General features: G+C 39.5%; 1 protein-coding gene across 1 annotated transcript in view; it reads right to left on the bottom strand.

Annotated features, from left to right (window-relative positions):
- The window catches only part of myo7aa (myosin VIIAa), a 196,220-nt gene that overhangs the window by 13,401 nt on the left and 165,108 nt on the right, over positions 1-17,711 (bottom strand). Inside the window, exons 42-43 of the mRNA XM_051926837.1 lie at positions 4,950-5,063; positions 2,833-2,920 (exon numbers count right to left, since the gene is read on the bottom strand). Of these exons, the coding sequence (XP_051782797.1) occupies positions 2,833-2,920; positions 4,950-5,063 (202 nt within the window). The remainder of the gene's footprint in view (positions 1-2,832; positions 2,921-4,949; positions 5,064-17,711) is intronic.

A 17,711-nucleotide genomic window follows, 5' to 3' on the forward strand; every position in this document is an offset into this window, starting at 1 on the left:
AAAATGTTGTTCCTCCCCCTTAATCCAAATTTTATTAAATCTATTTTGGCAGTGATCTTTGTTAAGGAAATCTTATGTACTGTATATTTGCAGGATTTCTTCTGAAAGCATGTCATCTAAACAAGTGGGAGTTTATTCAAGTTCTGTGCTGATCCCACAAAACATTTAAAAGTACCTGAGTTCCGTTTGCCATCTCAAAGCAAAGCAGTCATAAATATATACCGGATAATGGACATTGTATGCTTATTAGACGTAATACCTATGTTAGATGGAGGGGTTACATTCTCTTTTAACAGAAGCTTACATGTTCCTGTCATTTGCTGGGCTGCTCGACTTCTTGTTCCTGAAAGCACATTTGTCCCAGGCTACACAAATCTCTCTCACTTTTACTGGTGTGCCTGCCTGTTGCTGCTATGGACCAGCAGCACCCTGACCAAAATGGGAGAGGCTCAGCTTCTCTGAAAGGGTCATTTGTGAAATGTTGGGGAAGTCTATATCATCATTTTTATAGTCACTTTTCAATATTTATATTTTTATAAATCCATCCATCCATCCATTTTCCAACCCGCTGAATCCGAACACAGGGTCACGGGGGTCTGCTGGAGCCAATCCCAGCCAACACAGGGCACAAGGCAGGAACCAATCCCGGGCAGGGTGCCAACCCACCGCAGGACACACACAAGCACACCCACACTCCAAGCACACACTAGGGCCAATTTAGAATCGCCAATCCACCTAACCTGCATGTCTTTGGACTGTGGGAGGAAACCGGAGTGCCCGGAGGAAACCCACGCAGACACGGGGAGAACATGCAAACTCCACGCAGGGAGGACCCGGGAAGCGAACCCAGGTCCCCAGATCACCCAACTGCGAGGCAGCAGCGCTACCCACTGCGCCACCGTGCCGCCCTATTTTTATAAATATAATTTCTAAATAAAGATATCATTCAGTAGGTTTCATTACCATTTCAGTTACCCTGTGCAAATATTAGGCATCAGGCTGACACAGGGCTGGAACAAAGTCTTTATGTATGATTCTGAGGTCCAATGTATTTGGTCTACAGAGAAAGAAGCAAAGCCACCTTTGATATTCTTTATTGTCAGTTTTCTCTATCTTTCAACCAATGGCATTGTCAAGAAGAAAACACAATTCTTTCCATGTTAATATAACTTTTGCAAAACAGCCAAAAATGAACAAACTATTAATGTTACACCAGAGAATGCTGCTAGCACTAGCTCACCAGACCTTGTTTTAGGAATTGATAACTTGCCATTTGAGTCTACCTGGCAGAAAATGTGTACTGGAGAATGTGAGCTTTGCAGAGGAACAAGCAAATATTACTGTGGTCTCGGACAGCACTAAAGAACTCACTCATTACAAGGGAGCACTTCTGAAAAAAACAGTACCCGTATAATGCATTACTGTTCATCAAACCACAAGGACACAGAATTAAACACCAAATCGCATAAAATGATAATGGAAAAAACGGTAAGTACAGTGATAGTATATTGCATAAAAAGCAATTGAGATCACACAGAGATGAACTAAAAATGGTTTAAAGGAGCTTGAAATTAATAATAATGTTCTTAAAAGAATGCTGGCTATTTTCATACCTGGCCTATACTTTCCTAATGTACATTTTGTTTTTCTTCAACCTTTTCCCACCCTGCCAAACCACTAAATGCTCCAGTTGAGTTCTGCTGAATGCCACAACATAATTCACACCATTTCCAGAACATATACTGTGTGCGCTAATAGTGATCCCTGCAAGTTAGGGTGCTCCTGGCTTAATAATGATATTCTCCCAAGTTTTATGATTTCTGTCATTTCAAATCCAAAGTTCAGCTGGTTAAATTATGAAAAAAAACATGTCAGTATTAGAGCAAGAGCATTTTATTTTTATGGTCATTTTTAAAATTTGTTTTACTAGCTTTTTGTGGATTCATACCTTTTTGCTATGATATGGGGCATCCCTAGACTGATGCCCAGAGGGGACTGGGCGGTCTCGTGGCCTGGAACCCCTACAGATTTTATTTTTTTCTCCAGCCTTCTGGAGTTTTTTTTGTTTTTTCTGTCCACCCTGGCCATCGGACCTTACTCCTTTCTATGTTAACTAATGTTGTCTTATTTTAATTTCTTATTTTGTCTTTTATTTTTCTTCTCTTCATTATGTAAAGCACTTTGAGCTACTTTTTGTATGAAAATGTGCTATATAAATAAATGTTGTTGTTGTTGTTGTTGACTGACAATAAGTGATATCACCATAGGTGGATATTTAACAAGTAGGGTTCTGTATTAAATAGTGTTTGAACTTTGTGCAAATAAAGGAATGAATGCATGGAACAATTCTATCTTTAAGCAACCTAGAGAAAAGAAACAAAAATACGTTTCAGAGTCAATCAATCAGTATTTGTTTTTCAACTGTAAGTTTCATTTTGCCCTTGAAGCAGTTTGCCAGTCCTTGACTTTAGTGTATGGACCACTGGTTGTTTTACTTTCCTATGAATTTATTCTTTAAAAGTACTCTCCTGCAGTCTCTAGCAATTCTCTGAACCTCACAAATTTCATCAATTAGATTTTATTGAACTGGACAGTTCAATTGTGCAAGAATCTTTGGGGTTTATAAAACATTACAAGCAAATTTACCCTTTATAAAAAAAAATAATAACTGTAATTGACACAGTATCTGGGGAAATAAAATAAAATAAACACATCTGTATCAGAAACTCAAATAGAAGGAGTGCATCCAAACAAAAAAACTTTAGAATCTGCACTTGAATCAAATGGGTCACCTATTCAGAATCTTCTGCACAATTAGCAGATTCCACTTACCATCTTTTACTGGTCTGGCTTTCTTAATCCAATCTGTGAGATGCCTGACAAAGTCAAAGAAGAAGTCTCCTTCAGGAACGCTGATCACCTGCAGTACAATAAGAGACCAGTATAGTCATAAGAAACAGTCTGGATTTGCCTTTGCCCTTTCAATTTAATATATACACATTTGCATAATCATCATTATCATTATTTCTTTAATATTGGACAATTAAAGGACTTCCAGCTATTAATTCATTTCCTGAACTGCCTAATCCCAATTTTCTGGTCACGGTAGCAGCAGCGAGTGCAAGACAGGAGCAAGCATTATTCAGTGTTCATTCTCTTTCAAATATTGTAGTGGAAAAATAATTGAAAATATATAATACAAATTATTTTTTAAATATTATTTTTAATCCTCTTCTATTGTAACTTGAGAGGAAAAAAGAAAAAATTATTTTTGGAGTAAAATTTCAACTGTTATTGCTGAGATAACAATAAACAAAGGGACAATAATAAGTAAACAAAATAGTACAACAGCAGAAACAAATAAGAATAATACAGTATAACAACAAATGTGAACATCAACAACAGCTGTCTTGCAGTCCTTCCGTATCTTGTGTGACCGTTTCTTGTTACCACCACTGCTTGGCCTCTCTTATGTACACAACCGATGACCCTCTGAATATGCAGTTGTGGGATGTTAGCACATTTCATCTAAGGGTCTGATTGAGTTGCAGGTCATTGGTTAGACGTTGTGATCCATCCATCCCAAAGATTCTTTATTGGGTAACGGGAAGGAGAGAAGGCAGACCAAGGCAGCACCTACACTTCAGCATCTTTAGGACAGTTTTGAACACAGTAGCTGTGTGTGGCCTTGCATTGTCTATCTGTTGGGTCAGGTTGTGTACAGGGTGTTTGTAGAGGGCCTCTGGCAGGTGGCCTTGGGCTAAGGCCAGACGCGTGCTGCCTGTTTCTCACTGTCCTGTAACTGATGCAGCTGATGTGTCTGTCAGCAATTTCAACAGCAGCATGCGTAGAAAACCCAAAAGAATCACAGATAGACCAGACTAATGTGTTGGTCGTGCTCTGGTGTTGTCACCCAAGCGCAATTGGGACTTGGACAGTCATCTCTGTCGCTACCTGCTGAAGCCTCACCTGTGGTCAGGAAATAGCAGAGCACTTTAATTTATAGTCTCTGGAAATGCCAGCACATCCTTTGTTTGTATGCATCATGCCAATGGCTGTCTTTTTTCATTCTGAATACCCTTGAGATGTTATGGGATACACAGAAAACTAAGTGTGGCCCTTGTCTTGCTGTGACCTAAGTTTTTAATCAAGGGCTTTTAAAAGGTGACCTGATCAGGTTTTGTTTTGCCTAAACCTCATTTGACATAAGTGGACCTCATGACAGTGACAGCGAGCAAGGCTTCACTGTACACGTTGCACTTCTCTTTCAGAAGACTAAAACATATTGAGAACTATTTGTAAAAGCACATAACCTGTGACTTTAACTTTTTCACCCCCAAAAATATTTTCTTTTTTCCATCAGTATGTATTCATAGAAAAAAAATTGCTTTTGTCTGTGTGCAGTAATGCAAAATATTATTTACAATATACTGTATATTATTAATTTATTTCCTGAGGCTGCTTAGTCCAATTCAGTATTATAAACGATATTGTTATACATATTGAAATGCTAATTGCTACTGTCAAGAGGTTTTGACAGTAAATGTGTATGTACATCTTGTTTGTATCAGGTTATAGATATTGTGGTTAAAAAGTGAGTTTGTGGCATTACACTGAAGTGTATCAAAGGGAAAGATAGACATGATCTCTTAACTCCAGCACACTGTAAGTCTGTAAAAAGCTTGTATGCAGAAAGGCTAAGGGCTTCGTACTTTTTACAGTTAAAGAAGATCCTACAAAAAATTATTTAGTAGGCAATTCTGAAATCAAACTGATACTTATTTCTTTCTAAAATAAAAAGAAAAATTCAGAGAGACTCAGTTTGCTTTAAATAAAATAACAACAATTGGAGTAAGTAGATTTAAAATGAAGTCCTTTGCATCCTCAGCCTATCCCTTCACTCTGTAATGAATTATCTATTTCAAAAAGTTACCTTTGGTGTCTCCTACCTTATCAGAAATCTTCACAAACAAGCTAAAGCCATCTGATGACTTCAGTAGCAATCTCCCTGAAATATTCTGACAGAAGTCCTTGGCTTTGGTACTTGACTCCACTTCAAATGCCTGAGGTAACAAAATGGGAGAAAAGGCCATGTCATTGTATTCAAGGTTTTGCTGTTCTTAAACCCCTGCTCAAAAAGACATAAAAGAGGTGATACATCTTCTATATATCAATTTTCTGATACAATAATTCTAGAGAAAACGGGTCTGTCTAATGATTCGAGTGAGAGAGGTGAACTACTTGGAGTTGCAGTGAGTCAGTGGTAGGTTTTGTACTTGCAACTGTTCCAAGTCTATCTATTTAGCTCCCAGGCTACATGTTCCTGGTAATAAATCCATTAATTCATTGTATAGTGCCAGGTACACTAAGTACGTTCTCCTGTTATTCCCCATTTGCTTTGGTGGTAATGACAACTTCTTTTCTGTCTCTCTTTGATGCCAGTTTGACTTCAGTGATGAGTCTTGTTCATTTTAGACAAGTAGTGAGTTTTATCTAGTCTGCAGAAAGTGCTCTTCTAGAAACAATTGTCAAAAGATATAAAGTATATCAGTAATGGTCAGTGTTATGGAAACTGTATGTGGCCAAGTATCTGTGGCTGGTGGGTAAATTTTAAATACATAATTGCAGTGTTTATGTTTTTGTGTGGGGGCATAGTAGCATGGTGAGAGTGGTTCCTGTGCCTGATGTGGGAGCAGAAAGCTCTGGACTCAGTGCACACGTGCAGGGTCGCCCGCTACCCCAATTGGTGATTGCTACAGCTGTCCCACATCCCTGGTTTAAAAGGGAAGCGTGAGTGTTAGGGGGAAAAAAATCACAAGAGAAAAAATGGAGGTTAAATAAAGGAAGAAGAAAGGCAGGTGTGAAAGAGAGCAAGTGAGACGAAAGAAAGCAGATGGACGGAAATGGAGCCCCAGAGAGGAGTGTGTGTGGCCAATGCTTAGGAGGGGACTGAGGGATCGCTCCTGTTGAGTGATCAGGTAGCAGGAGTGACCATTAAGCTCAAGAATGTGCTCTCGCCAAGAGGTGCCAATGAAGTGGCAGCAGTGAGAGGACAGAGTGTGCTTCGGCCAGGTGGAGCCAGGAAAGGCAGCGGTGGGTGTGGAGCAGAGCAGGGCTCGGTGGCTCCCAGGGATTGCCGTGTGACTGGCGGCAGGGACACGAGCCAGCATTAAAGGTGGTCTGCGTTTGCTGGTGGACTTCTCCTCAGTCTGCAAGGTCTGGTTCCGTGCTTTTTAAAGACAGTTTCCTGCGTGAGTTTTAACTTCATTTGAATGGATTTTTTTGGATGGATTTTTAAACCACCACCAAGTCACTTTTTATTAAATTATGTATTGAACTTTGCACTGCACGTTGTGGACACTTTTGTTTGGTTGACTTTTAATAAAATTACTAGAGCACTTTTTACACTTTCCCTTGGTTTTGTTTGTATCGGCCAAGCTCATCACAGTCATGACTATCGATGGACTCTGGTTTAAGAGGCTCCCGAGATCAACTGAGAGTGTGGAGCCGACCTGTGCCATCACACTGTAGCATATTACCGTTGATGAAACTTGGTTATTACTGTGATCAGCTAGGGTGAAATTAGAAGGCAGGCCATTATGGTTGTATAAAAAAATGGATTGGGAAAATAGATAAAATGTTTGTCTGAAACTAGCATGTTGAAAAAACAATTAAATCAGTCTTTAACTAAAAAAACAAACCCTAACCATAAATCAGTATCTGATAGCAAGAAACTGTAAACATAATTACACAATCATACAACAAAGTCTTAAGACAGTTATCCACAATCTTAGACAAGATTCTGTAGCATGACACCGGGTTAAGCAGAGATTGTGCTCATGAGGTCATGTGTCTCAATTTCTGGGACACATGAACCTAGTAATAGATCCAACCTCCTAGCAACCATTACAGAGAAATGGAGTCAGTCACAACAATCAAAATGGTTTCACATTAAAAAACAAAACAAAATGGCAATTTTGCCCTGGATAAGTGGGTTAAGTTCTTATTGACTTAAACGTAATGCAAAAAATTAGAAGAAGACCAGAAAAAATGTATTTTAGTATAAAATGTTTCAACAATAATTTGCATAACCTAAAACACTGTTGGGATTATGACCATTCTAAACTTTATGTCCGCAGGATGATGCAACCTACTGTCATCTGCTTCCCAGGCAACATTGAAAACAGAGTTTTTCAGTATGATATCATGCTGCCACACACTGGTACTTTACTAGAGAACTTATCTGAAAAATTGTGCAAAAAATTCCCTTGATTTCAGTCTAGTTACAAAAAGTATGGAACATCATTGGAGGATACTAAGCAAGCGTGGAGTGACATCATATAGAAAAGTGTCTAAACCCTCACTGACTCAGTGCTATGTTTTAATCAATTATGGTTAATAGTGGAGATAGTAATTACTGACTTCTTTACAGTAAAATTTTGACCCTGAAGAGGTGGAGATATGAGAGGGAGGTCAGTGGAATGGTGAGGATGCAAGGAGTAGAGTTGGCGAAGGTGGATGAGTTTAAATACTTGGGATCAACAGTACAGAGTAATGGGGATTGTGGAAGAGAGGTGAAAAAGAGAGTGCAGGCAGGGTGGAATGGGTGGAGAAGAGTGTCAGGAGTAATTTGTGACAGACTGATATCAGCAAGAGTGAAAGGGAAGGTCTACAGGATGGTAGTGAGACCATCTATGTTATATGGGTTGGAGACGGTGGCACTGACCAGAAAGCAGGAGACAGAGCTGGAGGTGGCAGAGCTAAAGATATTAACATTTGCGTTGAGTGTGAGGAGGAAGGAGAGGATTAGGAATGAGTATTTTAGAGGGTCAGCTCAGGGTTGGACAGTTTGGAGACAAAGGCAGAGAATGGAGATTGTGTTCATTTTTACATGTGCAAAGGAGAGATGCTGGAAAGCAGGAGACAGAGCTGGAGGTGGCAGAGTTAAAGATGCTAAGATTTGCACTGGCTGTGACGAGGATGGACAGGATTAGAAAGGAGTACATTAGAGGGTCAGCTCAAGTTGGACGGTTGGGAGACAAAGTCAGAGAGGCGAGATTGCGTTGGTTTGGACATGTGCAAAGGAGAGATGCTGAGTATATTGGGAGAAGAATGCTAAGGATAGAGCTGCCAGGGAAGAGGAAAAGAGGAAGGCCTAAGAGAAGGTTTATGGATGTGGTGAGAGAGGACATGCAGGTGATGGGTGTAACAGAGCAAGATGCAGAGGACAGGAAGATATGGAAGAAGATGATCCGCTGTGGCAAACCCTAACAGGAGCAGACGAAAGAAGAAGAAGAAGAAGAACACATGTTCAGATTGCTCTATAGGCAAAATTTACACAACTTTTTTAACTTCAAAATTCTTAACTATACGCAAAGTATATCCATCCATCCATCCATTTTCCAACCCGCTGAATCCGAACACAGGGTCACGGGGGTCTGCTGGAGCCAATCCCAGCCAACACAGGGCACGAGGCAGGGAACCAATCCTGGGCAGGGTGCCAACCCACCGCAGGACACACACAAACACACCAAGCACACACTAGGGCCAATTTAGAATCGCCAATCCACCTAACCTGCATGTCTTTGGACTGTGGGAGGAAACCGGAGCGCCCGGAGGAAACCCACGCAGACACGGGGAGAACATACAAACTCCACGCAGGGAGGACCCGGGAAGCGAACCCAGGTCCCCAGATCTCCCAACTGCGAGGCAGCAGTGCTACCCACTACGCCACCATGCCGCCCACGCAAAGTATACTTTAAAGAAAATTATTCTGAATATTTTATGTTACTCTTTTTATTTTACATTACATTTACATATGTACATCATGTATGTCTACACGCATCCATCCATTCAATTCCTAATCCCACTTATTCAGGGTCACAGGAAGCCACTGCCAGTTCTGTCAGTACTGGAAGGAACCACACCTGAATGAGATTCCAGTCCATCGTATAACACTCTCAAATGTGAATCCACATTCCCCCATAATAGGATCATTTACAGAAGTTATTTAACTTATCACACACATATTTGAGATGTGGGAGAAAAAAAACAATACCAAGAAAATATGCATAGATACTGACTCATCTGGGAGCTGAAACCAGGACCATGACAACATTGAAAGTTTGACAGATTAAAAGAGACCATATAGTCCATTAAAATTATTTTTAGTTTAGCTAATGGCTAAATTAGTCCAATATTTTGTCCAGATCCCTTTTAAAATGGTAAAGCTTTCTGCTTTCACCTGTCTAACATGTAAGCTTGTTTCAGATTTCCCAACTCCTTCACAAAAAAGTACTTTCATGCATCAGTCTTAAAATGTACTTTCATTAGTGTCCTTGAGAATGTGATTCACTTTTTAACAGCAGGGTCAACTGAATGCCTTTGAGAAGAAGACCTAATTTGGCTTTCATGCAGCTTTCTTTGCTGAAGATGCAATAGATTAATTGAATAATTAGCCTGTCAGTCTACGGCATATCCTTTAACCTCAAGAAGCACTCAATAACTCTTTTCTATGCATTTTTTTCTATGTAGTTTTTGAACCACGGTAACCACAATACCTCAGATGAAGTTTAACCAGCGAGTTACACAATCTTAACATAATGTAAGGTAAAACCATAAATCCTTTTCAATGCTTTCTTCTTGTATATCAACAGTTCCCATCTGGTATTTATAATTAATTTACATTTTGTCTATGTGTGGCAGCTTTCATTTTTAATGTTTTGGTGAGTTCTGATGATTGCCCAGATCCTCCTGAATTGTTATTGCTGCCTCCTTACTATGTGCAGTTTTGCTCATTTGCCATCTAGCATGTATTCCAGAAGTGTGTACTGATATTACCCCCACATTAAATGTTGCGTGTAGAGAGATGTTTTCAGTTTTACCTTTTCAATAATGCCTCCATTGATTCTTTTTAGTCATTTTATTTGTTTTAGGAATTTAAAATAATTGACTGTAGTCTGTACTTATTGTCTCCTTTTAGAACATTAGAACAATCCAGATGAGAACAGGCCATTCAGCCCAACAATGCTCACCAGTCCAATTAATTAACTCCTGTCAATTAACTAACTTAAGTGTTAGTAAATTATGTGGAATGCTTTCCTTATTTTTTGTTATTTATTTACTATATTATTTTCATAGTAGCTGACCCTGTCAATGATAAATCATGAACTATTGGTCTAGCATTTAAATCTAAATGCAGGCATTAGCTATTTCTAATGAATTGCCCTTCTGCCCGCGGTCGGTCCATTAATTCTAAAGCTGTTATGGTCCATTCTGTGAAGGTGCAACAATTTTAGCACCCATTGGGGCAAAAGCAAAAGAATTTTACACAAGCATATTTGTCATTAATTTTATGAAATATTCTGGGTCATTACATTGCTGGCATTGGTGGGAGAAGACCTGACTGACAACCTGAGACAGAGGACTGGTTTAACGCTATCACTATCAGAATCCTCTATCACATTTGCAAGGGCTCACTTATGTCTGGGCAGACCAGTACAATGGAAAATCTGAAGAAACTGACCCGCAAGAAGTTGGTGTTAGAGAGGAGGGCAATGTAGCATCCTTGGTTTGGACTTGAGAGGACTTGCCTCAGGAGGGCAAAGACTATGAGAAGAGACAGGGCAACCTAAAGCCAGCCATAAGAAAACAAACATTGGCTTATATTATATATAAATCAGAACAGTACTGCTAATGTCCATGATTCCATCTATTAGAAAAATGCTATGTATTTTTCGGTTAATAGGATGTGTCAGAAGTACTATGCAACTAACAATGTAGTCTTCTGTAACTAATATTTCTTTTTTTTACCAGGGGATAATATTATTTGTTCACTTAAGATTGTCCAAATATCTGTGAACCCCCCAATCTCACTGAGATTACACAGATGGTGAACCAGCTAAAGGCAGGGAAGGCTGATGGGATCTGGAGTATCCAGGATGAACTCCAGGCTGGTGGTAAGGCTGTCCTCCTGGCATTGCAAGCAATCTTTTCTTCCATTTGGGAGACTGGCATCATCCCAACTGACTGGAAAACAGGACTTGTTGTCCTTATGTGGAAAGGGAAGGGTGATCGCTTGGACTGCGGCAACTACCAGGGGCTAACACTTATCTTAGTACCAAGTAAGATTCTTGCTAGGATCATCCTCAATAGGATCTGTGATCACTTGCTCACCTACCTATGACCAGAGCAGTCTGGTTTTACGTCTAAGAAGTCTACCATTGACCACATCTTGGCACTGAGGGTTGATCGTAAATATGAATATTGGCAGAGTTTCTTTACAGTCTTTGTCGATTTTCATAAAGCATTCGACTCAGCTGATTGAGCTGGCCTGTGGGACATCCTGAGACTTTGCGGGATCCCCCCGAAGTTGCTGGATATCATGACCAGCCTGTACACTGGTACTGTGAGTGCTGTGTAGATTGGAGGCAGAACCTCTGTGTTTTTCCCAGTTCATTCTGGAGTTTGCCAACAATGATGTGATCTTCACAGAATCAATGGAGGCTCTGATTGGGGTTCTTGAGAGTCTAAGCGAGGAGTCTGGGTGTCTGGGTTTGTGAGTGTCCTGGATAAAAACCAAAAACCTTCTCAAGAGGTTTACTTACCTCAGCAGTGACATTCATTTCTCTGGTGGCTCTTTCCATGAAGTCAGTAAATGGAATGTGAGAGCATGGGGGGTCATGAAGTCGCTGGAAAAGGAGGAGTGGAGCTCCTGATGTCTTTTCAAAAGGACAAAGGTCCAAATCTTTTCAATAGAATCCTGGTGCTCCCTGTTCTGCTAAACTGTATGGCTGTGAGACATGGATGCTATCCAGTGACCTGAAACAAAGACTGGACTCCTTCAGTACTGTGTCTTTTCAGAGAATCCTTGGGTACCACTGCTTTGAGTTTGTGTCGAATAGCGGTTGCTCACTGAGTCCCGAATGAGGCACATTACCTGCATTGTGAGGGAGCGTCTGTTACGGCACTGTGGCCATGTGGCACAATTCCCCGAGGGTGATCCAGCTCACAGGACCCTCATTCCCGAGGACCCGAGTGGCTGTACCAGGCCAAGGGGATGCCGACATAACACCTGGCTGCAACAGACAGATGGGTATTTTCTGAAGGGTAGGACTGGACTGTGTGTCTGCCTGGGCGGTTGCCAACTGGGATCCCGAGATGTTTCGTTATGTGCATGCTCCACAACAGGACCTGACCTGACAAGTTTATTGTTCATGTGAAACTTAATCATGTCCTCAACCTGACCTGACCTGGCCTGACTTAGGCTGCTTACAGTTGAACCTACACACAGACAGCCCTTGGTGATACTCGTGTGAAAGAAATTGCAGCAGAACTTTGTGTTAAAGGAAATTATCAATAGCAGTATTCAGTAAAGTTGCAAAGGTGATTTAAAGTTGATTAATTTAAAAATGAATTAAAAAAAAACTAAAAATCTTGATTCTCCATTAGCATTAAAGCCTAAAATATGTACTGCCTCAGTACACAGTGTGTTTGAATAAATGTCTACTAACAAAAAAACAGTTGCGCTCTCTACTTATCACATTCTGAAAAACAGCACCTCTATCAGCTATAGAAAACACCACTTTTCATTCTGATCAAACATCCATCCATCCATCCATTTTCCAACCCACTGAATCCGAACACAGGGTCACGGGGGTCTGCTGGAGCCAATCCCAGCCAACACAGGGCACAAGGCAGGAAACAATCCCGGGCAGGGTGCCAACCCACCGCAGGACACACACAAACACACCCACACACCACGCACACACTAGGGCCAATTTAGAATCGCCAATCCACCTAACCTGCATGTCTTTGGACTGTGGGAGGAAACCGGAGCCCCCGGAGGAAACCCACGCAGACACGGGGAGAACATGCAAACTCCACGCAGGGAGGACCCGGGAATCGAACCCAGGACCCCAGATCTCCCAACTGCGAGGCAGCAGCGCTACCCACTGCGCCACCGTGCCGCCCCTGATCAAACATGGCGTGGTTCAATCAGTTAATCTGCAGTGAGTTTTATTTTTTTTATTTTTGTTTTATTATTTCCACATTGTTTTTTTTTTTAACTTCAAAAAACAATGATAATCACAACACATTTTATTTATATCCATCCTTACCCATGCTCAAGGCACTTAATAATGCTAAAGTTGAGTGGTATTGTGAACTTAATGACTATATGCAGGCGTTCAACCTGCATCACCTTTGCAATATGACTGAATACTGCTATTGGCTTTTTCAAAATGCAATGCTATGCAAAAAATGTAGTATAATTAATCAGTTTATCTCAGATTTATTGTCACATATGGTGGACTGGACACAGTAACATGAAATGCACACTTGGCCAAGTGTCAATGTCCCACATAGATTATGTCAAATAAATCACTACAAAAAGTAACAATAAGCAAAACAGCTGTGATTCCTTTTGAATATGTTATGTTTTGCATGAGATTTTGTAATAGCAAAACTTACTAAACACAGGTGCAGCATTTTGGCTTGAGAGTATTTTATCCTATCTTTAATGAAAGAAAGGAAGACTGCTCTTTAAGGATTTTGATGCACAGCATCAGGGCCAGATTTATATGAAAAGAGGCCCTAGGCTATTCCACTTATGAGGCCCTTTCACCTTCCATTTTTAAGTTTGTAAATTACATGAGAGATAATAAAATTTTGCTAACAATTTGAATGTAGGCCCCTCTTGATCTTGAGGCCCTAGGCTGAAGCCTAGTTAGCCTATAGGAAAATCCGGCCCTGACTGCATGCACTGGTTTTGACGACACATTTTGAAGAAACAAGCTCAGATAAAAATAAATAGGGGAAAATGCCTTTTGTAAATACAACCTGTCGAAGCACAATCCAAGATGAAATGAAAAGACGTAATTTAAGATAAACACTGTAAACCAGCAAGACAATGATATTCTTATCCTAAAGTGGTTAAGAAAAAAAAAACACAGCAGTTGCTACCATTTAAGGGAATAGTAGTCTGTGTTTGTTCTTTTATAAACATTTGAGCAAAATACTACATAACATTTTCAAACCTGTTTAACTCAGTTACCAGTAAGAATAAAAGTAGACTGAAATATATTCCAGTAGGATCAAGTGCAAGGCAGAAAAAAACCCAAGACAGGGCACTGGTCACCTGCAGAAATGCCCAAATTCCACACTGACAATAATCAGGCACAACAACTGAATTTAGGAGGCTTGACTCCTGACACAGCAATACTAACCATGTTGCCTTCAGAAAAAATATTTATGTACTTACTGGAATGGACTGAAATGATTTTTCTGTATCTCAGAGGCTTCTTAAATTATTATTTTTGTTTCTTTCCCTTGGAGTAGTACTACATAAATTGTTGTTTGATTTGGCTTTAACAGTAATACATTTGTCATTTTCTCTTCTAAACTTTGAAATGCTTTGGATTTGAATTTAGATTTTAATATTTTGGTTGTTCTTTCATTTACTTTTACAGTCATGTTTCCTGTCTATTTGCCAAGATTTTATTTTCCCATTCTGTGTTTTCTAGATTTGTATTCATCCATCTAAGGTCTGCTTTCTACAGATTATAAACTTTTGTTCTAATAGTCAATTTTAGGTACTGTATTTTCAAACATGATTTCAACTTTAACAGTTTGTGATCACTTCTCCTTAAAGGATTAATAATTTCTGTTTCTTTAATCCTTTTTTCATTTTTCAAACAGATGACATCTAAAAAGGCATCAAGTGGTGTTGGTCTTGAAATGAACTGGGTGGGAATTTCAGTTTCCTCTAGTATTTTTAAAAGGGTTTTCCCCAGTAAATGTTTGAAAAGTTAAACTCCTCCATTATCACTTCAGCTTCTTTATATTTTATTTGATCAAACGATATGTTGTTATTAAAATATCAGAGAGAGTAGCAAAATCACCAGGGCTTCATGTATAAACGGTGCGTACGCACAGAAATGTTGCATACGAACCTTTCCACGCTCAAATCGCGATGTATAAAACCTAAACTTGGCGTAAAGCCACGCACATTTCCACGGTAACTCATACCCTGGCGTACGCAATTTCTCCGCTCGGTTTTGCAGACTGGCGGCACCCAGCGTCTAAGCAGTGCTACTGTTCCTGTGTGATCACCCTTTCTTTCTTAGATCCACATTCCTGATGCGGCTTTATAAATACACTGAAACTAACTGCATATTGTTTATTAGTGTAATGCATCTGATTGTAATTAACCTGCAGCAATATAATGGTCCAGGGAATAGCCATAGTATTCCAAATACCATAACTGCTTTAGCGTTGTAACTCTCACTGCATCTTCTTCTTCTTTCAGCTGCTCCCGTTAAGGTTTGCCACAGCAGATCATCTTTTTCCATATTACTCTCACTGCACCACTCGGAGTATTTATATCACTGTATCTGAGTGGGAAATCACAGCAGCAGCTGATCGGAAAGAGAATTATCGGTACACAGCATGAAGCAGACGCTGCCTGAGCCACGGCAAAACGCTTCAGAGACTTCCCTGTACGGACTTCGCGGTTTAGAAAAAGTTTCATCCCAAGAACTATAAACGCACTCAATCAGTCCATCAAGTGCTCCTTGTAGAACTGTTTGTACTTATAAGTACAATCACCTCACTGTAAACTTGGGATACAGTTATAATATTACACAACCTGCGCCACTTTATAAAGCGCGTATTTACATATGATGATGATATCATTTTTAAGATGAAATGCAGCAAAATATGTTGATTATATTATACAGCTAAAATTTTAACTTCATTTAAATAATCTGTATTGTTAATAATTAAACATGTGAGGACACGGTGCCACAGCGCTAGCTAGTTCAGGGATTGTTCCTGCATTGCATTGTATTCTTGCGCTGACGCGACACTGGAAAGATAGATGGATAGAATAATTAAACATGTACTATGAAGATATTTCAATGTTCCTTAAAAGTTTTGAAGAATCGGCGTTCTAAGCTTACAAATGGCTTAACGTCTATTACAGAGCTGATTGTGTGGCGATTGGGCATTTGGAGAAAGAAAAGTTAGGACAGGAATTGGAGGTTAGTACGTTTGAAAGAGACAGTACTTCTGTAATAAATTAGTTAATCGAAGGTCGCACATGGCGCAGCAAGACTCTTGCGTGAGATATGAACAATCACTGCGCCACCGTGTTCCCATGTTTAATAACATGCCTTCATTTCTATCATCATGAAAATGATATCACGTATACATCTCAGTATTTTAATTATTCAGAGAGCTGTAATATCACGAATGTAATGGATTCTGTGTCCTGTCGGAGAAAGAGAAAGAATGGAAGCACGTAGTGATTCACACACATAGAGCACATAGAAGATCAAATACAGAACAAAGCATTTAACGTGCCACTTTAGTTACAATGGGATTTGAGAAACTAGTAAAATAAATGATTTTAAGATGAAGTTTGTGATGTTCTACTTTAATGGCAAAATAAACTATGTGATTAAAGTGGAAATTTCGAGATTAAAGTTGACATTTCGTGCTTTTTTCCCACTGTGTGCCTATTTTTTTTCTCTGTACCCTAATAAGCTTTCATATGACATTCAGACGGTGGGCTACGACTCACCTTTTCACGGCGACTTTGATATGTGATTTCTTTTTTATTTCGGGCACTGTGCGACTTTGTGAACTTGGATCTTTCGAGTTTCTCCGACATTCTGTCACTCGATCAACTTTCTTTTGTTGATTATACCACTGTTTAAACCAACAAATAGTACGTTTTTCCTTTGCCTCCACTTGGAAATTCTTATATTTTCCCCTGTTGTTTTCCCATTGTCTTTTCACAGAAGGCTATTTATATTGATTTGCATATTCAAAGAGGCGTAATTCTGGGAGGAGTTGGGGCGGGACAGAAGGCGCGTGCACGTACGTTACTTTTCACGCTGATCGGGATTTATGTAGTGGAAGTTTGCGTGCGTACAGATTCCTGCATCTGGATTTTTCTGTGCGTATGCACATTCCCGCTTTTGTGCTTACGCCATGTTATAGTGTGAGTTCTACGCATGGCGTTATACATGAGGCCCCAGATCTCTGTAGGTTCTCCTTAATAATCCAAGTGACTGTGACATGATCCCTTTTTCTGTGAGCCTGAATATTATTTTCATATTGTGCCATGCCTCCATCTTTTTTATACCTTGTGTCTTTTTCCTGAAGGATGTATAGCTACTGACTTTGTAGCTGTTAGGCAACAGTACTAACCACTACACCACTGTTCGGCCCCATGCACATATGCAACATGTATAGAAAATATACTAGTAATACTAATACTAATACTATTACTACTACTAATAATAATTTTTATTATTATTGTTTTTGTAATAAAATAATAATAACAACAATAATAACAATATAAGAAGAAGAAGAAGAAAAGCAATAACATTAGTATTTATGAACTTTAACATTCAAAATTGAAAGGATATAAATAATATGCATCCATTTTCTGTACTTGCTTACTCCAGTACAGGTTTGCATAGTCTCACAGCATCAAATGAAAAGAATGGTTCCAGGCTGTTATTGGCACATAACACGCATATACAGTACCCATGATCATGAAACTACAGCACAAGTTTCTTAATTCAACATTTGCTTTTGAGTTTGAAAATAATGCATCTGATGCACTTAGCAAGAGATTTATTATTTGTTTAATCAATATTCGTTTATTTAAATTAAATACAAATGTATTCAGATGGGGGTAT

The sequence above is a fragment of the Erpetoichthys calabaricus genome, chromosome 4, assembly GCF_900747795.2.
Source record: "Erpetoichthys calabaricus chromosome 4, fErpCal1.3, whole genome shotgun sequence".
NCBI classification, from domain to species: domain Eukaryota; kingdom Metazoa; phylum Chordata; class Cladistia; order Polypteriformes; family Polypteridae; genus Erpetoichthys; species Erpetoichthys calabaricus.